At 53.3% G+C, this 26,608-nt stretch overlaps 8 protein-coding genes across 8 annotated transcripts; 4 read left to right on the top strand and 4 right to left on the bottom strand.

Moving 5' to 3' along the window:
- Positions 1–8: 8 nt before the first annotated feature.
- Positions 9–992, bottom strand: J4E78_000916 (uncharacterized protein; the record flags this gene model as incomplete). Its single annotated transcript, XM_049361577.1, has 4 exons — positions 9–95; positions 144–254; positions 333–556; positions 605–992. 4 exons carry the CDS (start codon positions 990–992, stop codon positions 9–11), a joined length of 810 nt encoding a protein of 269 aa, XP_049226860.1.
- Positions 993–2,367: 1,375 nt separating this feature from the next.
- J4E78_000915 (uncharacterized protein) lies at positions 2,368–3,789 on the top strand (the record flags this gene model as incomplete). Its single annotated transcript, XM_049361576.1, has 1 exon — positions 2,368–3,789. One exon carries the CDS (start codon positions 2,368–2,370, stop codon positions 3,787–3,789), a length of 1,422 nt encoding a protein of 473 aa, XP_049226859.1.
- A 70-nt stretch (positions 3,790–3,859) lies between these two features.
- J4E78_000914 (uncharacterized protein) lies at positions 3,860–4,627 on the bottom strand (the record flags this gene model as incomplete). Its single annotated transcript, XM_049361575.1, has 1 exon — positions 3,860–4,627. One exon carries the CDS (start codon positions 4,625–4,627, stop codon positions 3,860–3,862), a length of 768 nt encoding a protein of 255 aa, XP_049226858.1.
- Positions 4,628–5,478: 851 nt separating this feature from the next.
- J4E78_000913 (uncharacterized protein) lies at positions 5,479–7,140 on the top strand (the record flags this gene model as incomplete). The annotated part of the gene is made up of 1 exon (XM_049361574.1): positions 5,479–7,140. One exon carries the CDS (start codon positions 5,479–5,481, stop codon positions 7,138–7,140), a length of 1,662 nt encoding a protein of 553 aa, XP_049226857.1.
- Positions 7,141–8,469: 1,329 nt separating this feature from the next.
- J4E78_000912 (uncharacterized protein) lies at positions 8,470–9,237 on the top strand (the record flags this gene model as incomplete). Its single annotated transcript, XM_049361573.1, has 1 exon — positions 8,470–9,237. One exon carries the CDS (start codon positions 8,470–8,472, stop codon positions 9,235–9,237), a length of 768 nt encoding a protein of 255 aa, XP_049226856.1.
- A 44-nt stretch (positions 9,238–9,281) lies between these two features.
- J4E78_000911 (uncharacterized protein) lies at positions 9,282–9,588 on the top strand (the record flags this gene model as incomplete). The annotated part of the gene is made up of 2 exons (XM_049361572.1): positions 9,282–9,291; positions 9,314–9,588. The coding sequence occupies 2 exons, from the start codon at positions 9,282–9,284 to the stop codon at positions 9,586–9,588; spliced, it is 285 nt and encodes a 94-aa protein (XP_049226855.1).
- A 383-nt stretch (positions 9,589–9,971) lies between these two features.
- RO1 (Dynein heavy chain, cytoplasmic) lies at positions 9,972–23,045 on the bottom strand (the record flags this gene model as incomplete). Its single annotated transcript, XM_049361571.1, has 1 exon — positions 9,972–23,045. One exon carries the CDS (start codon positions 23,043–23,045, stop codon positions 9,972–9,974), a length of 13,074 nt encoding a protein of 4,357 aa, XP_049226854.1.
- A 544-nt stretch (positions 23,046–23,589) lies between these two features.
- Positions 23,590–26,368, bottom strand: J4E78_000909 (uncharacterized protein; the record flags this gene model as incomplete). Its single annotated transcript, XM_049361570.1, has 2 exons — positions 23,590–25,215; positions 25,265–26,368. The coding sequence occupies 2 exons, from the start codon at positions 26,366–26,368 to the stop codon at positions 23,590–23,592; spliced, it is 2,730 nt and encodes a 909-aa protein (XP_049226853.1).
- Between the last annotated feature and the right edge of the window lie 240 nt (positions 26,369–26,608).

The following is a 26,608-nucleotide window of genomic DNA, read 5'->3' as shown; positions in this document are numbered from 1 at the left end:
GAGCCGCTCTAGTCCGGAAGGGGTGTTATAATCTCTTGAACTTCCTCCTCATTGTCGCTGGCGACGTCTTCGTCCCCCTGGGGAGCGCTGGTTTCCTACACAATGTTAGCGCCGCACGGACAGCATTAAGAAATACGACATACATTTCTTTGCGGGGCGGAGGATACGAGACCGCTGATTGTTGACGGTGGCGGCGGAGGCGGAGAGGGTGGAACAGACACGGCGGTCGAGGTGCCGATCAGGGGTTGATTACTCTGCGCAGGAAAGGCGCTGAGGGGAGTTGGCCGCCCAACAGGCTGTGAAATCTGTCAGCTGGGCACTCTCATACACACTCGAGCAAGACTAACTTGTTGTCCACCTTGGAGTATTGCCTGGACGCTTAAGTACGTAGGCAAAGTCGTGGCAAAGGCGCTTTCGATCTCTTTCGCAAGACTCTGTGGGTCACCTTGTCGTGCCTGACTCCTGTTGATGATGTCCTGAAGGGCTATGGTGATAGCGTTGAGAGCTCCACGAGCTGACTGCTCAACGAGGGCATAGTCTTTGTTCTTGTCGTGCGCTACCTACTGCGTTAGATTGCGTCTGGCAAAAGTTTATCATCACTTACCGAGGCCAAAAATAGAAGTGAGCGCAGTTTCGTCGACATTTGAAGTGTCGTCTACTCCAGGCTCACCGTTGTCTACAGCCTCAAAATGATCGTCGGGGCTGCTGTCGTCTTCGGGCTCGACGTGTTTTCCAGGCTCACCGCTTTCCGATTCGTCGTCGTCGTCATCTTCGTCCTCTGAGTCTTGCTCGCTAACGAACTCCTCGTCGAAGCCCTCATCCTCTTCGCTGTCATCAGGCGGCGGCGCCTCTGCCTGGACGTCATATGCATTATCAGTGGCTTCGGACTCGTTTAGCCAGTCTTGCCATTCTTGACGAGAATTGAAACCTTCCTCCTGCCATTCTGGGCGCTCCTCTCGGGAATTTGTCGACTCCGAGCTCTGATTTGACATCTTGGCTAGACGTGAAAGACTGATAGATGACCCGGGTTGAGTATATTGTTGAATGATTTCGAGGGGTTGATATATAAACGAAAGCGTGGTGTTGGTAACCACAATATCTTGCGTGGCGCGATATCGCGATCTGCAGTTAGGCAATGTGCGCAACTAATCGCTGTGTCACACCACGTTAGATCGAAGGCAATTGATAGCCGCTTTAATGAATATACATGTGCTGGAAGGGTGACTGGAGTACATACAGGCTGATGCCTCATTAGGTACCGCCCTAGTAGTCTGACTTGCCACAGTCTCTAGTTCAAGGTAGTGAAATCGCAGGGAGGTCAATGAATGACAGAGTACTCAATCCCGTTTTAGTATAGCTATATGACCTGCAAAAAACAGGCCTGATTCGAGGACTTATAACCACCTTGAAGATTGGCTCGCGGTTTGCTACACTGAAGTGGATACATCGAGTAAACACTGATACGTCCATAGCAAGCAGATCCTGTGTACCTGCTGCAAAAGACAGCAACCGATCGAGCGGTCGCACCATTGAGTGACTTTCTGACTGCTTTGGCATCCGCCTTTTCTGATAGATCGTGATGACGCAGGCGGACGTACACATCTGCTTGATGGTTTGCCTTATCGAGGTGAGTTGCTACGAGGTCAGCATCGGTTCCTTCCATATGATCACCACCTGTTGCATCGCATCTCAAATTCATCACTGCTTGGGACTTTCTTTTCTTCAAGACTCCACAAGATCTTCCATCATTCACTTTATAGAGACCATCGAACAGGTCCAGATGAGGGGAAGGTGCTCGCTTCGGTGTTATCGGATATACGGGCCAGCTGCTGTGAGCGTACCGTACGCGCATCGTGACCGCGGAATCATGGCCAGTTCGGGCTGCAGAAGCTATACTGAGTACCGGAGCTGATGGAATGTGACGAGGAGAGGGATGGTAGACGCAGGGAGTCGTAGCGGCGATCTGGTGATCGTCGGAGATTGCCAGCTGTTCCTCCGATGCATCGCCAAGAGGGCAGGAACGCCTCATGCGGCGTCTCTCGCCGTTGCACTATGTAGTTCGCGTCTTGGAAGGGGAATGTCTTGTCGATGCTGTAAATGTAGGTCTCAAAGCCATGCTCCACTGATGCCCCCGCGACGCGTGTCCCTCAGCAATACGAGGCCGCGCCACACCAGGCCTGTTCCACGCGTCTCGGTCGGGCCTAGGCTCCCCTGAATGCGGGCGGACGTTCGCAACGCGCTTTTTCTCAAACATGGATCGGGCCATTGCGATGGGGTGAAACACGTTTTGGGCATCTTCGATCTTGATCTCTGTACTCTCCTTTAGCTACCAATCCGACAGATGCCACACAGCAAACGCTAGCGACCATGTCGTCCTACCGGAAGCACATGCCGCGCCCGGCCCGCCTCGTCTTCAGCGTCATCCTCATATATGCCTTCTTCTGGGTCAAGGGCTGGCCGCGCACCTACGACGACGAAGAGCTCCCGCCGAGCAAGCGCCCGCAGCAAGAGTCGAACCTCGGCCCGCACCAAGTCGACCATGACCAGCTCGTCGTCGCCGTCACCACGACCGCAAACGACGTCTACAACAAAGTCACGCCTCTCATCCTCAACACCAACGAACAAGACCACGGCACGCTCCTGCTGTTTTCGGACCTACAAACCCAGATCGGAAGATGGCCCGTCTTCGACGTCATCTGGCGTTACAAATCCGACTTCATACAGAAGACGAAGCAGCTGGAGCGATACCGCGCTCAGGTCGACTATGCGCGGAGGAGCATACCACTGGCCAAGTTGAAGAAGGAGGACCCGGAAGAAGAAAAGAGGGAGATGGAGATACTGGACAAGTACAAGATACTGGAGACAATGGCGTCTGCGTGGGAGTACAGGCCAGACCGCAGCTGGTATGTCTTCGCTGGCGATGAGACGTACGTCAACAGGCCGAACCTACTCGATTGGCTGAGTCAACACGACCCAGATGCGAAGCACTTCTTTGGCAACCCACCTGCCCCAGCGACGGCGCGCGTCCCCGATCCCTTCGCCGCCGGAGGCACGTCGTTCATCCTCTCGCGAGGTGTAATGCTGGAGCTGTTCAAGAAGCGCAAAGACTTTATCCAGAACTGGCGGGAGCAAATTGCGGACCATACAACAGCTTTCGACCTCGTCGCCAGCGCGCTGCAGGCCGAGGTAAAAATCACCTTTACCACAGTCTGGCCCAGCATCTCTGGATTCGACCCAAGCACGGTGCCTTTCTCGCCTGCTATATGGTGCGAGCCTATCCTGCTGATGCACCACATTACACCGGACATCGGCAGTGATCTGCTCAGATTGGAGAAGGACCGACCCTCGGACCAGCCCACCCTGCGCTTTGCAGATCTATGGTACCGCTTCATGACCCCGGAAGACTTGAATTACACACGCAATGATTGGGACAACTTATCCTCCGAGTCCTCGAACAACCGGTGGAACATCCTTTTCCAAGGCGGCGAACATCAGGACGCGGATCGCGCTGGGAACGGAGAAGCGTCGCCAGAGGCATGCCAAGAGTCCTGCGACAACAGCAAATACTGCGTTCAGTGGTCGTACTCCTCGGTTAATCAGAGGAATTGGAATGAGAACCCGCCGACTAAGTGTCACCTTAGCAGCAGTATACGCTTTGGAACACACAAGGAGCCACAAAAGTTAAACATCGATGGAGAAAGGGTCACACTCACCTGGAAAAGCGGTTGGAAGAAAGACAAGTTCAGTAAATGGACCAAGCAGCAAAGGTGCAAGGAGCAACAGCAGTAGCTCCGTAGTCTCGTCATTTTTAGCGTTCTAGCGGTATTCTTATCTCTCAAATCTCAGCCCGGCTTTGTTCCTATCTCCAGTGGTTCTTGTAGTTTGGCCAAGCCCGCTTCAGTTCCGTCTCAATCCGGTCACCCCAGCTCTCCTGCCTGGTCTTGACTACTATCAAGAGACGTTGCAGGATGTGTGCGACCTTGACTTCGTCGACCCCAACACCAAGGCCCCTCATCTCCGCGCCCACCGTGACGTCCGTCTCGTCTCCAGAATCCTCGTTGTCTTCGACGTCGCCATCGTGCGAACTCAGGGCCCTCTCAACACTCCTCTCCACCTCTTCACCCAGCCCAGAAACCGCACGCTCATCATCCAGGACCCCGAGGCCCAGACCAACTTTCCTCGAAGCCATTTCCAGATCTTGGAACCAACCCTTCTTCGCATTCACCACGTCTGCATACCCGGCGGCGACGAAGTAGAATCCGCACAGTGCCTTCAAATTATGCAGACCCGGGCGCTCGACATTCTCTTGCAGATGCGCCCAAATGCTTGTCAAGGCGAGGCGCTCGTTATCGCGTCGCGAGAGACTGATGTTGCGGCGGAAGAGCTGGATGTTGCCCTCGCTTGTCATGTATGCCGAGACTTTGTGTGTGAGGCCGTCGACGACAATGTGACCGAGGAAGAGGGAGTGCGAGGAGAAGCCGACACGGTCGTAGTCAGGTCGCTCCCAGGGGATGTCGTCGACATCGAGGAGCGCGTTGTAGGCGTCAGGGAAGCTTTGCTCAGCGATCTTGACAATTTCGTCGTAGATGTAGGCGCCCGGGGGCTGTGTTTTCGCGTTTGCGGCCATCGCGGAAGGTATGTAGTTGGTAAAAGGATGGCAGAAGCTGAGATCAAAGGTCAAAAACAATAGAGCTAGTAAATCTCAATTCGAAGTCACGGTGAGTTGCGTTTGCAGTGTGACATCATTGCCGCATTTGGTCCAAAAAGTGAAGGTGAAAGCGCGTTCTGGGGAGCAAAAAAGAGCAAAAAGGTAAACCTAGTGGAAGTATCTCCATAAGACCGCACTTTAGGGGTATCGAACTGCGAGCCGATAGAGAGATTTTTGAATCAGTGGTAGTATCGCCATAGACGGCTCACTCTCAGCTATGTGTGCTGTTTGATGGGAGATTTCAGATTTAGATTGTATATATGATTATCTCAATTGCCAAAAGCTGATAGGAATGATAATTCAACTGCCTGAGCCTCATATGCTGTCGCAATAAACGCGTAAATCCACAACCACTAGATAGGACGTCATTCAAGAATGCCATAGAAGGTGTCGCACGCGAGTACTCCAGTGCACGTGCACGTGTTCACGCTAGCGGCAGTGGACCGCCTGATCCTTCCCGGAACAAGCAACGCTCCTGCGACCTGCATCTTCTTAGCCTTATCATCAATGCCCCGTCCATTGCGATATATCTTGCTGTAGTCCAGAGTAGTATGCACCAGACTTCTCCGCATGCTTTGTCATATATCTTGAGTGCAGGGGGTCGAGCCTCCGGCGACGCGTTGTAGCTCAGACGCGCCAACATCATCGCGCGACTTGCTGGCAACAAGGCCCGTGATCCTTGACAAACAATTGACCAGACATCGGATGCGCTGGAACGCGACACAGACGGCTATCCTCGGCGACTTATCACCTTCCACAAAAACCGGAAAATGTCCCTCCAGACAATTCGAAAGCTAATGGCCAAGGCCGGCGCCGACTCCTGCATGGATGCACTGCCACCAGCGGATTCCCTGACCTGGATTGAAAATGCACTGGATGAGGCGGAATCCCCAAGTCTGTTGATCGGAAACGTAGGCAACCGCAACGTGCTGACTTACCTGCTGCCATCCGGCGGTGGTTGGGAGGTTCGCTACTGCCTCAGATCCATTGGCGATGACCGCGCGACCTCGACGCTGCCATCAATCACCGGAGATGAAGCCATGACGAAGCCTCTCATCGTTCCGTTCAAATACTTCACAGATGGAACGAAGACCAAGAAGCGAATGCTTAGCATGATTATACGTTACTACTTCCTTTTGCAAGGTCATATAAGCAAAATCGATGCGTGGAACGATGACTTTAGTCGGCGGTTATCGTCTGTGCTGAGAAAAGTCTACGGGAATACCGATGGAAGCCATGGGACCTATAAGCACCCCCGAGAAACAGGCGAGACCGTGGAGGAAAGCTCAGAGCCGGAAGACATGGAAAGCCCGAATGGATTGCTGCCTGCCAACCGAAACGGCTTGGTAAACGCACCTGAGAGCAACGTCACATACGATACCCCACATGGTATGAGCTGGGACGGAAATCCGGATTTGCAACTACTATGGTCATACCTTGCTGAGCGCGGCGCGTTGCGACTCTTGGAGAATATTCCCGATGCTCATGACATGGAATTCTTGGATCAGACGTACATCCTAGAAGCCCAACCGAAGAAATTATTCGTCGGAACCCATGCGAAGACAGAGCACAGAATCTATGCCTACATGGTACGAATAGCGCAGCGGGGTTTCCATGAGATCCGATTTTACCTGGAAAGCGCTCGTGGTACCTACGCGTCAATGTCCGCCGAAGCTACAGGGAAGCAGCGCATCTTGCACCCTTTCAGCAAAACTTACCCCAGAAGTACCGGTCCAAGCGACCCACCTGACAAAGCCAGGTTGACGCTCATGGTCAAGTGGTATTTCATCGCAGCTGGAATTGCTACGGACTGCGTTTTACACGAAACCAAGGCCTACCCCGAGCGTCTCCGCTGCGCACTGGAGTACATCTCTGATCAGATGGGCCCTAGCGCCTTCAAATCATCCGGTACCGTACCAATGGATGACAGTATAGCAGATGAGAGTAGCGAAAGCTCCTACACCCCAGAGAAGCAGAACACCAAGTCGACGCTGGCCAATGAACCCACGCCTAAAGCGCCTCGCTTCCCGCAGAGCGTTGCGCGTAAGTCCGCCCCTTCAATCGCACGTCGTACAATCCCTCATGCAACAACAACGCAAAAGTCGCTGCCGAAGACCTCGTTTTCCAAGTCTGCCAGCCCCGAAGCAGATGCAACCCCTACAGCCCCGTCGCGCAACTCGAAACGCTCAGCCGAAGACGAAGAGTTCGACGCCCTCACCAGGCTGGTCATGCAGCAAAACGCTCTGACGAAGGACCTCAACAATGTTGATCACGAATTGGAGGTTATGGATGCACGTTTCGAGGCTTTCCAGGAGAAATGGAAACGAGAGCGCGCAGAGTTGGAGAAGAAGAGAGACGAGATCGAAGAACGCAGGGCTGAGGTGAGGAACATGTTCAAGAGGCGGAGGACGCTCGATGTGGAGAGTGACTAATAAGAGCGTGTGATGGGCGGTCACGTGTGCGAACCATGGTTGAGCTCTCAGAATAACGAGAACTCTGGTTAGTTATGCGAATTCCGGTAAATAGGCGCTCGAATGCAGCCCCATACATTCTTGATACGAATTATCTTCCATCCTTGCTGGGTATTCTTAACAACCCGCTCGCCTATTGCACATTCAGCTCGAATATCAGTCGCCATGAACCTGAATCAACTCCTCAACCCGAACACACCGCCGCAGCGGCTGCTGAAGTCTACATGTGTTTCAAAGAGCGCTTCCCTGTACTCTCAAAGCAAGACCGCTGCGTCGCAGCAGACGGCGAGCCCTCCAGTATGTCAAGTGGCGTCGCGAGTCACCCAAGGTTGCCTGCCTCTCGACTCCGCGGTCAGGCCAGTAGCGTGCCCTACTGAAAACCGACCTGAAGTGACTGGAGAGCCTTATGCCCAACCCTCGCAGAAGACGAAAGCGCATTGTGGTTCATGTAGGGCTTGTTCACCTGCAAAACTACCACATACTCTGAACTTGTCAACGGCAGTCGCACCTCGACTCGAGCAAACACCCATAAGAGACGTGAACACACCGCCTGTTGCCGCGCCTAGTGTTACTTCTACTGCCACCATCAAGAAAACAAGGAAAGCGGTCAAGCAGGCTCCAAAGCGTCGCAAGAAAGAGGAAAAGCCCGCTTCGGTCACCGCAGCACCGTCGCACGAATCGACAACTCTCCGCACTCTTCTTCCTCTACTACTACCCAAAGATGCCAACGTACCCAAGGCCGATCTAGCTACACCTTTCAAGCAGATTAGTTGCCCTGTAGCTCCAGATCTAGACCTAGATGCTGAACCACGTAAACTTATTCGAGAAGTACCGCAACGTCCTCTGGACCTACCCGTTCCGGACGCAAATGAAGCGAAAAGCAAGAAGCGCAAACGGGCAGCACCCAAATGTGACAAAAGGCCAGACCCGGCCTCTACAGGTCACCACGCCCGGCGTAAATGTTTCGGAAAAACGGAGGTTGTGACAGTGGGTGGGTGGGTAGCGTTCAGGAGGGTAGTGGCGTAGGCGTAACCTTGGAAGGCAAGGATGGTGGAGCAAACGCTTCTCGCGGAGACGCAACCTCCATTCATCTCGCGATATAGTCAGCCCTTTGGGGGTTGTATTGATATCTTGCCTCTGCAGAAACAATAGTAATTCGAGGTCACCTCGACTCGCAGTCACCACAGATGCGCTGGGCCTATCCGCTCAATTATATAAATATCTTATATTCCTTCGATGATACTTTCTTCTCCCATCTCGTACATCCACTCCCTAACACCTGACACAGCCATGTCAGATGTGCCAAGGCGAGCCCAAAAGGCCCGCGTGGTTGTTGACAGCGACTCATCAAGCCAGGCTTCCGAAGACAACAGCCCCCCAGCCAAGATCGACCCAAAGGCTAACAGAGTCCGTCAACACTACGCAGCCATGAATCCCGATCGACCTAACGCAGAAACGAACGGAAAGTATGGAATGTTCTCTCAGGTTGACCCACGTCTTCCACCGCCTGCGACTCCGAGCAAGACGGTCGCGAAGCGCAAGAGAGCGACCATGGATAAGACGGGTAGTAACAAGAAGTCAGAAATGAAAGACATATCAGGAGAGCGAGAGCAGAGTCCATTGTTCGAGCCGGAGTCTGATGGACAGCAAGATGCAGACACTGTTATGCTGAGTCCGCCTTCGACGCCATCAGCCAACGTGCGCCTACCAAGCCGTAAAAAGGGAAAGAGTACTGCCACCCCCCTCTCTACCGTCTTCGCTCTCGGTCGCCGTAGACACAAGCCCATCGTCATCGAAAGCGGATCTTCAGGCTCTGACTCTGACTCTGACTCCGACACAAACTCTAACATCGTCGTAGCTACACAAGATGACCTCGCGACCAAGGCCACCAAAGAGCTCATCGCTACTTCTGCTATGCCTGGAGATGTCTCAGTCGTTGATGAGTACATCAGTATTCTCAAAGATATAGCTACTCACTCCCCCGAGACCGCTAAGCATTATCAGGTTATTGAAACACTCGCCGAAGAAGAAGAAGACATATCTCTCGCTCTCGACTGACTTGCCGACGAAGAGGAACAGGAGTATACCGCCATTGCGCAAGCATGCGCTCAGGTAATACAGAACGACATGCAAGATCCGATCGTGATTGCTGAGATGTCCACCATCCAAGCTGCAATCACTAAGCGTAACGAAGAAGCTGAGAAGGCGCGCCGAGCTGTACCTGAGATCATGGCGAACAGGAAGGAAGTGCTAGAAGCGGAGAAGTCACAAGCACGCTACAAGAGAGAGACGTTGGAAGAGGAGAGAACAGACTCCGAATGGGAGAGATTGCAAGAGAGGAAGTCGGAGTTGGAGAATCGGGGTGGCATGGCCATGGCATTTGAGCTGGGCAAGAGGTCGGGCAAGTAAGAAGGCGCAAGGCAACCTCGGTGAGCTCGCATGATGCGCTATGTCTAAGCCTGCATCTCAACGATGTGACATGTCATCTGCACAATCATGGGCTTGACGAGTGTTATCTGGGCTGGAAGACTTCTCGTCTCAGTAAAAGCAGAGATGATGCGGAGACTACACGGACCTATCAATTAGCAACATCAAGGACTCACACGGGCTTTTGCCTCAAGTAGACTCTGAACAATGAGATTTATGGGTATACCAGTAAACTAGCGAACCGTCCCTTGAACCACGGAAACCCAAGTTGAAACGCCTTATAACCCCAGCTAACGAATGAAACTACAGATAAAGAAAAATCGCGACACTCATCTAGAGAACGCCTAATACAGGTCATAAGACCACTAACCCTCAACCTCAGTCTCCGCCTCAGCCATAACCTGCTCGCCCTCATCCAACATATCCAACACCCTCTTCAAACCGCCAACCATGGCATTGGCCTGACCGACCAGCAACAGCTTCTCGGCATTGGCAGGCAAGCCAAGGTAAGTGGGCGGCTCGCGCTCGGGAAGGTCATTGACCCAGCCCATGAAGTCCTTCCAGCTAGTCGAGGTAGGTAGTTCGAGACCTTCGCTGTGCTCGGTATCCTTGACGATTTTGAAGTTGTCCTCAAAGGCGGCTGGTGTCATAGTAGCATCGACGAGAGAAGCGAGAATGCGCCAGTCTTCTGCGTCGTCGATCTTGCCGCCGTACATCTCTGTGATGAGGTAACGGAGCATCTCCCATGGGATCTTGGTAGGGGCGATGTTAGATCGGCCTTGTGCGACGGTGTCGACCCATGTGTCGATGATGAAACTGCAGCATTCGTAGTCACTGTCATTGAACTCCCAGAAGCCCTTCCATCCCAAAGTCGGCGCGTAGCGAAGGCGCTCTTGAATGACTGCGTGGAGGAAGGACAAGAGGAGGTAGACACGTGCCTTCTCCACCGGCGGCTTGGTGGCCTTCTCGGCCAACGAAGAGAGCGAGTCTTTCATGTTGGCACGGACTCCAGCAGGCTGCTCGTAGGATAGGACGCGAGAAGCGCGAAGTAGGTTGACCGGAATCTTGGGGCTGGACTCCATTGACAGGAAGAGACGGAAGTCGGGGTTGGGCTTGAGAGCTTCAAGACGCTTCTCAAGCGATTGCAACCATTGTGGGGCGAGATGGACGTTCTTGACAAGTACCCAGTTGCCTGTAGTGGCGGCGTTAGCGATGGCTTTGTCGGCTGATGCGGCACCTTCGTTGGAACCCATGGCAATGTTTGTGCAGCTGACTTGCTCCCTCTCTACAAGATTGTCGACCTTGTAACTTGCATCGAATCCAGGACTGGAGCTGAGCGCCACCGGGGTTACTGCGTTGACTTGCTTGACAATATCGCCCAGATCACCGCTGGCATCTAGGATGCCCTTGCCAAACACCTCAGTGACAAAGCGCTCGACGGCGGGTACGAAGCGATCCACACGGAATAGCTTGACCAAGACGAGAGCTCGTAGTAGCTTGTCGAACTTGGTAAGATCTTCTGGCCAAGCCTGCGGTACATGTCGCTCTCCCATCTCTTCATTGAGGAAAGCATCCCAAGCGCTTTCTTCAATCTTTGGCAGCTCTTCCTTAAACATCGGGATCTTGCTGGCACGCTCCATGGCCTCCTCTTTGCGCTCTGTCTCGGTTGACACATCGATACCCTTCAGGTCGGGGTCAAGGATCTGATCGATGTGTGCCTTGTCCATCTTGTAGGGCGCCGCTTGCACGAGCAGCATAGCAAACGTAACACGGTCCTTCTGGAGCAAGGAGAGCGAAGTGCGGCGGTATGCGTCAACGAAGAGCTCAGTAACGATCTGCTCAATACGGGCAGCATGACCAGTGATGTTGGAGTTGCGAATCTTGCGCAGCACAGTCTCAAAGATCTGAGTAAAGTACTGGAGCGAGAACTGGTAAAAGTGGTTGAGATGGTGCAGTTGCTCCAACACAGCGAAGATAGCTGAGCAAGAACGAGCGACAACAGTGTACTCCTTTGTGATGTTCTCGACCTCTGTCATAACGCCAGCGGTCTCGGAGACCTTGTCCGAAATCTCCTTGGCCTCCTTCTTGAGCGTCTCGAGCGTTTCGATGACGCGGTCGTCGTCCAGAATGTTACCGCGCGACTCATTGAGAGCTTGAAGCAGTCGCTTCTCAAGCTGACGAAGATGGACTGCGAACTCTCCTTGCATCTTGATGAGGTTGGATCGGCGCTCATCAACATCAGGTCGCTCGGACTTGAGGACTTCGTTCAGTGTCTGTGTCTGCAAGCTGCTCTGCGTGACAGTAAAGTTGACGAACGTGGTACGACTGCAGATGTCAGGAGCGAAGTTGGCGGAAGGATCGCGTGTTGACAGGTAGAGGCGGAAAGACGGCGAAAAGTCGATCTCCTGCTTGCCGAGTTGAATGAGCACACGACCTCCAGTTTTCTGGTACTCCTTGTTGAGAACGTGGTTAAGGATGGGATCCAGATGTTCGGCATCCTGAATCAAGATTGGGTTACCGAAACGCAGGGAACTCTCAAGTTGTTTGGTGAATGAATCATCCAAGAAGCTAGTCACCGTGAGACGGCGGTCCTTGCATTCGTTCTGCAAGAACTCTGTTGTTCTGCCAGAAGGATCGATGATAAGCGGGTAGCGGTTGAACCTCTGCAGGATGATGGCGTTCTCGGTGCACAGGTCGTCGACCGGCAGACCATTGTGTTGCCAGTTCAGGCGGTCATCAGCAGTCGAGAGATATTCCGTGAATGGATTTGTTGGCTTGAAGCTAATTCCGGAGTGTTTGAGGTGATCGTACCAGTCCTCTGTAAGCGCTTTCCTGTACTGTTGGTCGTAGTAACCGGCATAAGCGATGAACGCAGCTGCAACCAAGACGTCACCAACGATGGTGTCGATCTGAGAATCGAAAGACTTGCTGCTCTCCTCCCATCGAACGCGTTCAGAGGACAAGCTGTCGAGAAGGCGGACACTGCGGTCGACCTTGAACTGAACGGTCGCCATCTCCGTCTTGATGGCCTGAGTTTCACTGATCAAAGCCGCGTACTCAGTCTTGTATCGGCCAATGCTCTCCTCGAGGTTTTGGATGAGGACCTGGGTTTCCTTGGCGCCCTCCTCTGTCTTCTGAAGCTCAACTTGCAGGTTCTCGACTTCGGCACGTAGAGGACCGACGCGGTCAAGGATGTCGGAGTAGGTGACTTGCGCAGATACCCATTGTACAAGGGGACCGCAAGCCTTGGAAGCGCGATTGACCTTCTCGAAAGTGAAGTCTTCTTGGGAAAGATATTCCTTCTGCATCTTCCTGCGGTGGCCTGCAGTCATCTGCCTCTCGTTGTCGAACTGTACGATACTGGCGATGAAGTCGTCACGCCTGACGATGGAAACGATAGTCTTCCAGCTGTCGGGCTTGTGTCCAAGAATCGTGCAGACGGCTTCCAAAGCGAGCTTGACACCAGCAGGAGGATTCTGCATAGATCGGACTTCGGTAAGATGCTGTCGCTTGATGTTCTGCACACTCTTCTGTGCCTCCGCCACAGCCGGCTCGGCAGCCGCCAAATCGTGTTCTACCACCTCTTGTCGCTTCTGGATCTCCTCCTTGTCCTTCGCAAGCTGAGCTTGCATCTTGATCGATCCAGCCTTCTTCTGTTCCGCCTCGTTCTGGTCCGCAATCATACGTTGCAGCTTTTCGTTCGCTTCTGCATCCTTCTTAGTGAGCTGCGTCTGCTTCTGTGCAAGGCTTGCTCGCAATTCCTTAACCTTGTCGAACGTCTCGCGAAGCTTCTCAAGACCGACGTTGAGATGGCGCTGCTGCTCCTCGAGGTCTTCGCGCTTTTCGTTGTAAAGCTTGACGTACTGCGCAACGAAGTCCAAGAAGTGGCGTGGGGTAAGGTACATCTTCCGGTTCTGTGTCTTCTGCAACTTCGCGTTCTTGCTGCGTAGTGAGTGGTGTACAGCAACCATTGCATTGACCACACTCTCGCGATGGGATGGCGGCAGGGTGAGTCCGCGATAAGCAACGGGGATGCTATCCGGTGCGACATAGTTGGCACGGTCGAGATCGACCGATTGTGTGAGCTCCGAGCTGACTTGGTAAAGAGCCTGGTCTGACCAGTCTCCGAACCAGTTGAGCACGCAACGGTTGAAAAGAGCGGGACTGGTGGCTGCCTTCGACGAAAGACCCTCCTCAGGCGGGTTCATGGTGAACACCACGTGGAGATTCTTGACGATTTGTTCCGTGAACCACTTGTACAGCTCTTCTTGTGAGTCGAGAATGATGCCTTGACGCTGCGCACCCTCCTTGATTGCAGTAAGCAAGGAAGCGTACTCATCACCTTCGAACAGACCAGGAACCTCCGCGTTGGCCAGGAGGGTGTTCATGCGCTCGAGGAAACCGGAGTCAAGAACATTGGCTTCGTCCATGATGAAGCAGATCTTTTCGCCCTTGCAACCGCATCGTCGAAGCACGGTACGCAAGTCTTCGTCAAAGTCTTCGCCTGAGTACTTTCCGTGGACCTTGATTTGGTAGACGCTCAGACCGTTCATCCAGGCCACGAAGCGAGACAGGGTTGTCTTTCCAGATCCACTGACACCGATGAGGATGAGATGGCCTTGTGGTTGACGGAAGACACGATCGATGCGAAGTACGTGCTCGAGCACGTCGTTGAATAGGATGAGTGGCACATCCACTTCTTCTTCGCAGAAGGTACGGAGACGAGCCTTGACGAACTCGCGAAGCTGCTCACGCTCAACCGGCACGTAGTTCTTGGACAGCCAGTTGGAGAAGAGGATGGGGCCACCAAGAGCCTTCTCTTCGTCGATGGTAGGGAAGTGTTCAGCCGCAATACGGTGGACGCACTCTTCAGTCCATTGCCTCTCTTCCTCTGCGATAAGACGATCCTGGAACAGGCGGAGTGCCTCGTGTGCCCAGATACGAACGAGGCCTTCGATCGGCAATGTCTCAAGTGGTCGTAGTGCCTCGTAGATACCACGTACCCATCGAGTAAGCTCACGAGGAGAGTAAACGTAATGTGGCTGGATATCCGGTGTGAAGCGCTTTTGTGACTCCGCATATAGCTGCACCATAGCCCTCGTAAGAGCGTCTGCGTAACCTCGCAGAGTCGGGATAATTTTGAGTACGGCGGTATTGAAGGTGCCGTAAATCTGAAGAAGAGATTGCTGTCCAGGGTAATCGACCATGATGAGCGGAGCGTGGCGTAAGAACCTGAGGCCCATAGGCGTACGTCCAGCATCGGTGGGAGGGTTACAGGCACCAACGAATTGAATGCGATCGAGTGTAACCCAAGTCTTGTCAGATGTCCTCCAGAAACCATTGTGCTCGACAAGCTGTCGCAGGAAGGAGATAGCTCGTTGAGTACCGTACTTGTCGGGTGCTGGCAAGTTGATCTCGTCGCAGAAAATGACGAGCCAGCGACCAACTTGAGTGGGAGTAAGTTGCACGCCGTTAAGAGTCTTCTTGTATTCACAGTACTGTTCGAACGTCTTGATGAGAAGATCCGGGGTAGTGGCACTGGAAAAGTTGAGACCAACAACCTGCATGTTGGGTAGCTTTCGAAGTGCGCTGAACAAGGTCATGGTCTTTCCAGAACCTGGAGGACCGCAAAGGAGTAGGGGCTTGTGCTCCGCAAGCCAGGAGTAGAGAACATCCTCGTGGCGAACCGTGTCCAACGTGGGAATAACCACGTCGGTTTGAGTAACGGAATGGGTGTTGACTTCGACGTTCGGTACCTGGCTCTGCCATGTGTCCCACTCTGGCTTGTCAGGCTTGACATCGTAATCGATGAGCGAAGTGGTCTCGTTGAGGGCGGGGAGTTCAACGTCAGTAAGACCAGCGATGAGATCTCCAAACTGCTTACGCTCCATAAGAGGGCAATCACCGACCAAAGCCCAGACCAAGGCTACGAGCAACTTCTTCGCGAGATAAGTCTCCATCTTGTCATCCTCAAGGGAAAAGTCCGGGTGCTGCACATTGTACTCCAGAACATTGCGGCATGCTTTGTTGAGCAGAGAGAACAGTGTGTTGAGCGCACGGATGTCGGTGTACTCCATGATATGCTTGAACTTCCTAGCCATGCTGAGAGCCTTCTCAATGAATCGGTCCTGGGTGAGCTTGATGTGCAAGAAGTCGGCGATGAGACCTTGTGTCGTCATCGTCTTCTGCGACATCTGACCTGGAGCGACCGAATCGTCTTCGAGGTCTTCGAATGGTGTAGTCTTGAGATGTTCGATGTAGTTCTTAATCATCATATCGACCTCCACAGTATCGTCGCTGAACCAGACCATACCGCAACGGGAGACGGTAGCCAGTGTGGCGTACTTGAGAGTCTCAACTTCAAACATGATGCGAACGTTGGATGGCAAGTTGAGACGCTCTCCGTTTGGCAGGGTGAGAAGCTTGTTATCGTCAAGCACTGAGTTCAAGTTCTCGACCCACTCAGGGTCAACATCACCATCAAATACGATCCAGTGACGCTTAGTGTCTTCACCACGAAGGTTGTCGACGATCTTACGCAGTATGCTTGTGAAAAGACCATCGGTCCACTCGCGTGTGGTGCTGTCGAGAGTTCCGTAAAGCTGTTCCTTTGACATGACTTTGGGATCGATGACGTGACAGACGCCTTCCACTCCCTCCACGGCTTGAAGGGCAGAGAGAAGCGTCCTCCAGGCAGCAGTTTTTCCAGATCCGGAAGAACCGACCATCATGACACCGTGGTGCAGCTTCTGAATCTGGTAAAGTTGAATGATCTTGGTCAACCAGGAATCGCTGACCACGAGCTTCGACTCCGCGGCGCACTTGTGGATAGCTTCGGTCAACTTGTCGAGAGGCGCAGGGATGTATTCCACACCAGGGAAAGCCTCCTCTTGAATGGCCATCAAGAGCTCGACATCAGAGCGGATAAGCTTCGGTGCCATTGTTTCGCGTAAGCTCTGGATGATGATTTGAGGCTCCATGCTGGCTTCATCCAGAGTCTGAGAGTCTTGCTGAGCGGCGATGCGGGCTCGCTTCAATCCACCAGAGCTGACGAGCACACTCTTCAGTGCACGCAGACCAAAGTCGTAATGAGCCTGCTTGGATAGACCAGCTGAGCACTTGTCGAAGAACGGTACGACCTGCTTCGACAGCTCTTTCGCTTGCGAGAAACCTTGGGAGTACAGCATGACTTCGGCGATAAGCTCCTTGTCGGGCTTGGACATGGCCACGCTTCGGAAGAGCTTCTTGAGATTGTCGGGCAAATTCGATCGACCTGCATAACCAGGGTTCATGGTGATGAAGACTCCAGTGTTACCGTTGACCTTCAGTTGACGACCAATAAGCTCGATCTGAGACTTGTCGTCTTCAGCGCCCTTCTTGAGACCCAGCTGAATGTTTTGAATCTGCTGAGACACAGCCGACAGGATACGCTCTTCCAGACGGTTGAACTCGTCGAAACAACCCCAGGCTCCAACCTGGCAAATACCAAGGAAGATACGACCCATAGCTTGGAAGTCGAAAGTGTCGTCACAACAGAACACAAGGGTAAAGCGTCCAAGCTGGACACCAAGAGCTTTGACCGACTCGGTTTTACCAGTACCAGCAGGACCGTATGGCGAACCACCAAGTCGCTGACAAAGCGCCTGGGTGAGGGTGAGGAAACAGCGGTCGGTAAGAGGTGTGCGCACAAGGCGATCGGCAACACCCAGGTACTCGAAACCGTAGTCGAGAACGGCATTTGCCATCTTGATCCTCAATCGCTGCAAGAGATCATTGCCGGGCTCATACATGTATCGCATGCATAGTAGCCACATGTGATGGGTAGGAGAGCGTGCGCCAACCTTGTCAAGCTTGTGGATGACGTCTCGCTGGTGAACGAACTCAGTAATGAGGTCCTCGCACTTGCGACGCTGAATGGGTTCAAGGTCGCCCAGAACAGCGGTAGCGAGGAGCTTCAAGACGTTTACTTGCTTCTCGTACAACTGAGGCAAGGTCGTGCCTTCTTCAGAAAGAGACTTCTCTACAGCATGGGTCCAAGCGATCTGCGTTCCGAGGACGACCACCTGCGTTGGGTACTTGGCGATGTAGTTGGTGAAAGCTTCAGGGTCCATCGCATCAGGCTCAATGAGTTGAGCGAACTCTTCGTAAGCTTCGAAAGTCAACTCGGCCAGGGTAGTCTTCATGTTGGCTTCAAGGGCGCCGAGCCATTCGTTAATCCTGGGTGTCTTAACGAGCGAGATTTCTTTGCGAAGCGTAACCTCCTCTCCTTCCTTGGACGTGAATCCTTGAATGACGCCGTCCTCATCTGTGATAAGTCCAGAGATACCAGCAAACATCTTTCGCAGATGTTTGGCAATACGCATAACATCGTTACTGTTACCAATTATTTCCAGTAGATCCTCGTCACCAACGAAGTAGAAGCGAGGGAAGGATACACGCTCTCGCTCCAGATACTCTCCGAGTGCCTTCTGGATCTTGTTCAATAGCTCGGCGAGGCGTTCCAACGACTTCTGCACACCAGAGATGTTGAGGACTTCGAGCACGAAAGGCTGTCGCGAGACCTTTTTCATGACTGACAAGAACTCAGAGTTGATGTTCTGGAAACGAGCCGACTCCATGGGGAGCAGGTGCTTGATGTCAGCGTTACCAGTGAACACGCCCTCCAGGTAGACCCATTGACGTTGCACATCGATCCATACATCGAACAGAACATGCACGCGATTGAGCTTGTCCTCCCAAGAAGACGCCTCTTCCTCGAACTCCTTGTAGTAAGGCGAGTGGCGCATAGCCTGCAGTGAGTTGAGGTTTTCGCTGCACTTAGCGAACAGGTCGTCCCATCCCCTGATAAGACGGCACTTGTTCTGGTAGTTGACGAGCTCCAAAGAGTAGTTCTGCCAAGTCTCGCGGACCTGCTTGATGAACTCCTCAAGTGCCATCTCGCCCGCTGCTTGAGTAATGACATCGCGAATGATCTTTTCGCTAGGGCCGAGCTTAAGGTCCCAGACATCACCGAGTGTCATGGAGATGGCGGAGTATCGCTTCTGTGGCCTCAGGTTCTTGAAAATCTTGACCCAATGGCGCTCCTTGACGGCATCAGAGCGCAGTTCTGCAAGAATCGTGTTTTCTTTGAGAAGTTGCTTCAGGGTAGTCTGAACGAATTCGAAAGCCTGGTACTGGCGCATCCGGCTGGGCATGTCCTTGGTCATCTTGAGCAAGTTGTCAAGGTTCTGTCGCAGCTTGCGAGGCTGAATGCTGGTCCACAAGACCTCACGAAGGTCGTCGATGCTGGCCCAGATGGTGCCAAGCGCAGACCAGACGGATTTGAAGTCTTGCACTTCCTCCAGCAGGGTCTCAAGTGCGTTTTCTGGAGATGGTGGTAGTCCAAGAGCTTCCTTGGCCTTCGAGATGTTGCTGGACTCGTTCTGAAGCTGGCTAAGCTTCTGGTCGAACTTGGCCAGAATGGCTGAGGCTTCAGCTGGCGCCAGGTTTCCTGCAACAGGCTTGTCCTCTGCCCACTCTCCTGTGATGTTCACAATCTTCTGGCTGACAACTTTGTCCTCCGCGCCAATCTTGGCGCGCAGCGCGTCAGCTTGATCGTTCGCAATCTTGGTCTTCCTCTCCAGAACCTCGTTCAGCGTCTGCCATTCATGGTCGATCTGTTCCATCTGCAGCCAGTCGGACGGGAACTGGTAACGCTGGCGAGCCAGAGTTGCTTGACCTTGACGGAAAGTGGACATCTCTGGCTCCCATTCGAGAACCTTCCTCTTGCATTGCTGTACTGTTGTAATAAAAGAGACAGCCTGAGCGGTGGATGAGGCCTCCAGGGTCTGCATTTCAAGATCCTTACGTGCCTTCTCTATCTGCACATAAACGTCGTTCATGCGCTGACCAAGCCTACTGGCAAACTTGGTGAGGATTTCCTGCTGCCATTGGTCGTACTTGGCGTTGACCTTGACCTGCACTTGGTCGTAGTCGACAGTGACATAGCCAAACTGGCGACTGATGTCAGAGTTGTCGAAGGTAGCGCGAGTTTTACGAATTTCCTGGAGTAGTTGTAGCCATCGTGAAAGATCTTCGCCAAGGATGTCGTAGACATGGTCTGACTGCAGATCCCATAGAGATTGGAACTGGAGCCACTCATCCACGTATGATGAGATGTCACGGAGCTTGCCTTCGACAGCGCCATAGACTTCAATAAGCGAGTCGGTGCACCGGCTTGGCAAGTCAGAGAACTGGCTGGCAGAGGTGTCGTTGGTCGCTTCAAGTCGGATCTCGTATCGTGAAGCCTTGATCTTCTGAAGAGTGCAAATGATGGCGAGCCATTGCTGTAGTTGCTCAAGCCAGCTTGCACGGGCGTATTCTACCGGAGGGCTGAGGTAAATGACCTGGTTGCGCATAGTAATCTCAAGAGTCAATCGCGCCAGAGTCGGCTTGACTTCTGGTGCCTCCGTCGAGACAACTTCACTGACTGGGCGTCGAGTTCGATCTTCCTCGTCTACATTATTGAAGACCTCAATCCACAATGCAATAGCTCGGCTGAGACGGACCAGCAAAATCGATTCGATGCGCGCATTCATATCAGAAACCCAAGAGTCAAGATTGGCGTAGCTCTCAAGGTTGAGCTGATCGATGGACTTCTGGATAGTTTCGAGGTTCTGTTGGAAGGCTTCCTTGGTGTAAGGACATGTCTCCAAATCCTTGAGCGATTTCTCAATCGCAGCGTTGATGTTGATGAGCGTTGCAACCTTGAGTTGAAGTAGTGATGTTGTAGCTGCGAAGTCACGTACGAATTGAACATGCTTGCTCTCACTACGGACGCTACCACCGCCAACAGGGAAACCAGATTGTCGGACATGAAGATCGTAAGCATGAACAAAAGACTCCCACTTGAGGGGAACACCTTTGCCGACAAGCGCTTGAACCTCGTTAACGTAGTTGTTGAGTAAGAGCGCAACTCCGCCAATCTCAGAAATCGAGCGCAGAGTCTGGGTGTACGTGCGGACACTCTCCATTAAGCTGACTGCGTAGGGGTAGACACGCTTGGCCTCTTTCGAGATGTTGTTGATGCCGTGAGGCACTTGGTAGCCGCGCCATGTCAGGTTACGAACTTCCTTGAACAGCGCAATGACTTGCGCGTCAAAGTTGACGTTCAGCTCCAAGATGTTTCCTGCGGCACGGTTCCTGCTGACAAGGAAGAGGCGTCCTGAGATCTGAAGTTTCCTCCTCGCCACTTCCTGAAGCCATGACTCAAAGATCGGCCTGGTGTCGAGCTTCTTCTTGAACATGCTGCTCTCAGCCTGGAGCTTTTGACCTTCAGCATGTAGCGCCCAGTCCTTACCGAGGATATCTTCGACCTTGCCCATGTAGCTCTCCAGCTGTGTTTCAATTTGTCGAGCCCAGATAACAGCACCGGAGACCGGAGGGAAATCGCGAAGCTGCGCCATGGCATGAGCTTCCGAATTACCGTACTGGCGCTTGAAGCGCTCGTGAAGTGCCAAGATATCCTGCTTGACATTCTCAATGAGCTGAGTCTGGTATTCGGAAATGGCTCCCCGAATCTTAGGTCGCACAAAAAGCGGATTGAACTTGGAGAAGACGCGGAACATCTCACTGGCGGTCTTGGCGGTACCAAGACGGTCTCGCAACCTAGCGATGATGGAGTTCTCGACACGGGAAGTACGCTCGTTATACTTCTGCTCTGCTTGCTCGAAAAGCCGTGTGCCTTCAGGAGAGACATCCAGGACATCGACGTCCTTGAGCACATCGTAAGCCTCCTTGACTTCTTTGACGGCGTCAACATCACCGATCTCCTCGATGATGACCGCCTCCTTGGCGGGAGCGCTCTCGGATAAGGAAGATTGCGAACCCAGGACATTAACGATGGTTCGCTGAAGCTGCTCGTGGTTCTTGCGGAACGTTGTAATGTAGCGAATGCGCTCCTCCGTCTCCTTGTGCCTAGCTGCAATCTTGATCGGGATGAACTTCTCGTTCCTTCGCCTGGTCACCTCACGAGCAACATTAGTGAATTCCTTTACGTTTTCCTCCCATGTGCGCCAGATGCTCTCAGCGACAGCCATGATCGCCTGGAATTCAGGGTAGTCCATGTGCATGAGTGTCTTGCCGTGTAGCAGATTGTGCAGTTGCTTGTCGAGGTCACCAGAGATAGCCTCCACGAGAGGAAGCGCTCGGCGGACGGGGTAGGGGCAAATGCGAAGCTTCTTGTTCATGTGGCTGAAAATGGCCTGTATCGCTTCCTGTACTGCTTGTAGTGAGGTCGAAGATAGCAGCTGGTCGAGGGGAAATTCGCGCATCAGCTGGTTGTACTTCTGGACCAGATCTGTACTCTCCTTGAGTCCGGTATCTGCGCTGAAGCTGACCGTCGCTTGGAAACGTTTCGCATTCTTCAGCACGTCCAGAGTGAGCCTAACACCGGGACTGCCCAGTTGAGTCTCAATGTCCTGCAGCCTTGACTCCATAGAGATCCAGAAATTGATCTCTTGCGCTGCAGTCCCAGTTGATACATCTCGGGATGTCTTTGTAATTGTCTGTATCGACTTGATCCATCCGTTAACCGTCGACTGCAATCCGTTAAGGAAGCTGCTGTCTTGAACAATGCCAGGGGGAATGAGTTCTGGGGAGGGCTTCACGTTGTGCTGGGCAGCATCGTCGAGCGCACTCTGGATGAGCGGGTGGAGAGGCAGAAGCAGCTCCGGAATCTCAACATTCTGCTCCAGATTGCCCAGACTGACGGCCAGTTCCGCAATCTTCTTCCGTGTCGCCGAAATACCCGTCCTCGCATCATTATCGCCCTTGCTGTATTTCCCCGCCAGGTCGCGCGTGCTCTTGGTGTAGGTGTCAAAGTACGGCTCGACCGCAGACTGAATGAGAGAACGAAGAAACTCATAGGGAGTGCCGTCGGGCGAAGAAGCGTTATTAGAAAGTATAAAACCGGGCAGCGTCTGTATAAGGACCTGCTGGCTAAGGGGTATCGCGGGGTCTATGGGTATCGGTCGCTTCGAAATAACAACAAATGCTGCGCAGGTAGGAGAAGCGGTAATCTCAGTCGAAATGGTGTAGGTGAAGCGCTGGGTCGCCCCTGCTGCTTGTGTCAGTCTGGAGGTTCCTTCCCCGTCAGAAGGGTACCTGCCGTTTGCTCCATCCAGGCCATCGATGCGGGCTTCATCGGCTCGGTCTTTCACAACGTAGAGCGCGGACTGCCCCTCGGAGGCGAAGCGGGCGCATCGTTGCAGCGTGTCCTGCAGCTTGGCGCTCGAGAGCAGACTACCGGGTGCAAAAAGATCTTCCTTGGAGGCGCCCAGACTGACGTCAAGTACCTTTTCCAGGTGGTCGACGATGAGCTGGGGGTCTATCGAGGGTGGCGAGGGGCTGGGTGTGCGTATGCTGCCGTTGGGCGCCCCTGGGTTCAAGGGTCCCTCCATGTTGATTGTTTATCGCGTGTGTCGCTATGAAGACATGTGGTTTGCGCTTCGAGCGGAGTAGCGACGGACGGAAGGCGGAGTGATTGCTGTTTCTCACGAGGGACTCGGTGCGCCGGCGGTGATGGTGGTGCCTTTGTCTCAGTATATTTCCTGAGTAGGCGTACGCGAAGTCGACGCGCACGGCCGTCACACGCTTATCCTGACTAGTGGGAGCGGCAGGGGAAGCGGAGTGATCAGCGTCTGATTGGCTCCTCAATTCGGGGTCATGCAGTGCAACACAAGGCGTGGAAATCGTGGTAACGGTTGGGGACGCGTCGTTTGCGGATGCTGTTGCAATGTTGGCTTTTTGCACGTCCAGCAGCCACTTTCTCCCACATAGGCAGCGGCGAATGGCGACAAGCAATGACAGCTCACCACGTGCAAAGTAAGCTAAGGTTGGCTCCACTTTCTAGGCTAGCCCACCCGCTCCTTTCATCTCAGGTACGAAAGGCGGGCATGGGAGTTTCAGGATGCAAACGGCGAGACTCTGGTTCGGGAATAAACGCTATCTATCTCTACTTCGGTCTTCCAGCTCCACATCCGTACTTCTCCTACCGTCTTCGTTATCATCGTCATCGTCGTCCCCCACCGCGAATGCTCCATCCCCTCTTTCATCATGGCCACTGGCCCGTCTCTCATCTCGCTCATCCCTGGCAGTCGCAGTGGTAGGACTTGCCAGCCTAACCTCTCCCACCTCCTTCAACCCAACCTTCCTTCTCCCCCAATTGACCACAGCCTTCCCCCATCCAGCTAACTTCTCCATGCCCTCATCGCCATTGCCTGCTCCACCACCATGTGCCCCTCCGGCCTCTACTTTGAACTGGTATTTGAGACAATCCTTGATGGTGACAAGACCAGTCAGACGGCCGCGGTACTCAATCAGTATGACACGCGGTCCCATCTTCTTGAAGAGTTCCATAACCGTTTCGAGGGGAAGGCGAGGGTGGACTGAAAGCGGTGTTGGATCAATGTAGCGCGTGAAATCGAGTGAAGTTTGAGACGAAGTAGTGGGTATAGAGTCGATTGTCGTGTTCGGTGCTGGTGGACCCGTGCCGCTTGCACTTCTGGACCCTGGGTTGCTAGCAGACGAGGATAATGAGAAGTAGCACTTCGCGTGACCTGGGGCCTGTTGCTCAATCTTCGCGCGATCGATCGCATAACGAAGTTCTGTGCGCCCGATGTAACCGATCAGGGTCTTTGTCTTCATATCTTCCACGATGGGGTAGCCTTGGTATGCGTTTTCGTTCATTAGACGTTCCATTTGTCGAAGTTCCATGCCTGAGGCTGGCAGACAGACTACGCGGCTTGCCATGACTTGACTGACTGGAACACCAAACGTGTGTTCTTCTTTGCTGTCGAGGAACGGGTAGCCGTTCAAGTAAATCATGCGGTCTGCGATTCCGCCATGGCCGAAACGTTCACTGACCGCTTTCGTGACGCCGACGACTATCATAGTGGGAAGAATGTATGTCAATGCGCCAGTGATCTCGAACATGATGACCACGACGCTGACGGTGATATGCATGATGCCACTAAGTGCTGCTGCTGCGCCAAGGAAGGCGTAGGTGCCAGGCGTAATACACGGTCCATCTGGGTCGCAGGCCGAGAAAAAGGCTGAGCCGGGGAAAGACTCGTGTAAAGCCTGGACGCAGATGCCGACCATACGACCGAATGCTGCACCGATAGCCATACTAGGCACAAAGATACCAGCCGGCACTTTGCACCCGAACGAGATGACTACCAACAGCGTCCGTAGCACTGTGGCAATAGCAAGTGTCGTGACATTGTGCCAGCGATGATTCGCGTCACAAAGCTGATCGTAGTCCTTGTCGCCCTCACACTCTTGAAACAGTATCTCCATACTCTCAGTCATATCAATCCTCAAGAACATGTTCGGGTAGCAAATCACGCCGGTGATGACAGCGAGAGTGACAGCTTCTGTGATGGGGTATGCAGAAAGGTACTTCTTGCGAAATACCTGCATCTTGAGGTTCCACTTGATGACAAAAGCGCCGTAGAGACCGCCGAAGATACCAATGATGATATAGAAGAGAGTTTCGAAGAAGTGCCAGGAGCGGTCGTAGGAGACGTTAAACATAACGAGCTGACCCGTTCGGAAGGGGTTCATAGCCTGGTGTACATCAGCGTTGAGTCATAGTATCTCCGGTTCTTGAACATACGGCAAGAACAGCTGTAGCGACCAGCGCACAGAAATAACTCCGCCAGAGGGTCTTGAGTGGGAACTGGTTGCTCATCTCCTCTAGCGAGAAAAGCACACCTCCGATCGGACTTCCAAAAGCCACTCCTACACCGGCTGCTGCGCTCGCACATAGTATCTCCCTCGTCTTGGCCGCATTCCTCCTGTACTTGTCGAAGAACCTACTGATCACATTGCCCGTGCAGACAGCGTAATGCACACTAGGCCCTTCTTTGCCGACCGACAGTCCCGACGCAATAGCAAGCGGCAAGCCAATCGACTTAATGAAGAGTGTAGTAAAGCCCAGGAAGCCTTTCATGACGAACCCCGCAATTATGCACTTCATCTCCGATATCCCCGATCCAGCTGCATACGGCGCAAAGCTCTTGACCAACCTGGCAGCCGTGAAGGAGAACAGCGCTGCGAAGAGCATGTAAAGTACATAGTTCACAGGCCAGAACCCACTCCAGCGCTTCCATTCAGGGCAACCTCCCTCAGCGCCCCAACAGCAGAAACTCTCGTTGAGGTAGAAAGCCGTGGTGCAATGTCCTAGCTTGATATCGCTAAGCCACTCTGTCACGATATTCAAAAATGCGGCGTTGAGTCCTATCGCTGCGCCGACAAGCGTGACAACAATCCACGCTTGGCCCGCATCATATGCCTCTGCGATCTTCCTCCTCCACTTCCCTCGTCCCCGGCCTAGGAACACTTTGCCCGTCCGCCCATCTTTTCGCACGCCGATGTTATCTCTTTCGCGCCGGCGCGCTTTGCGTCGGAGTTGTTCGCGGGCGGCGTCTTGTACCCAGTCTATAGTTGTAAAGTCCTCGTACCGCTTTATCTCGGCTATCTCTTCGACGATGGCCGCGTCGGCGTGTGTTGTTTCCGCGGCTTCGGGGTCGTCATTGTCGATATCGAGTGACAAGATCGATTGGCCTGTTGTGCGCCGCCGGAGAGAAGGTGCGAAGGATGTGGAACGTGAGGTTTGGCTAGGGCGCGAAGATGGGCGGCGCGTGGAACTGGGACGGAGGGGTGTGGGTTGTTGTGAGGATTGGCGGGCGCGTGAGCCCGAGGATGAGGATCGATTCATCGCATCGTTATAATTATTGGTAACTTCGCGTGGCAGAGCGTGAAGTATGTTGGTTTCGAGATTTGGCTGGGGTTGCGTAACTGGGGAGCTGTCTCATGCAAGGGTCCCTTCCGTCCCAGCTCCAGATCGACGTCTCGCCCGCGGGAGTCCACCCATTGCACCGCCACACTTATCTCATTCAAGGGAAAAATTGAACACTCTGGAGCCTACATGAAAATAAAAACATGCAGAGTGGATGAC

The sequence above is a fragment of the Alternaria triticimaculans genome (assembly GCF_023758025.1).
Source record: "Alternaria triticimaculans strain BMP 0046 chromosome Unknown scaffold_1, whole genome shotgun sequence".
In the NCBI taxonomy this organism is placed as follows: domain Eukaryota; kingdom Fungi; phylum Ascomycota; class Dothideomycetes; order Pleosporales; family Pleosporaceae; genus Alternaria; species Alternaria triticimaculans.
This window is presented reverse-complemented; position numbering and strand designations above follow the sequence as displayed.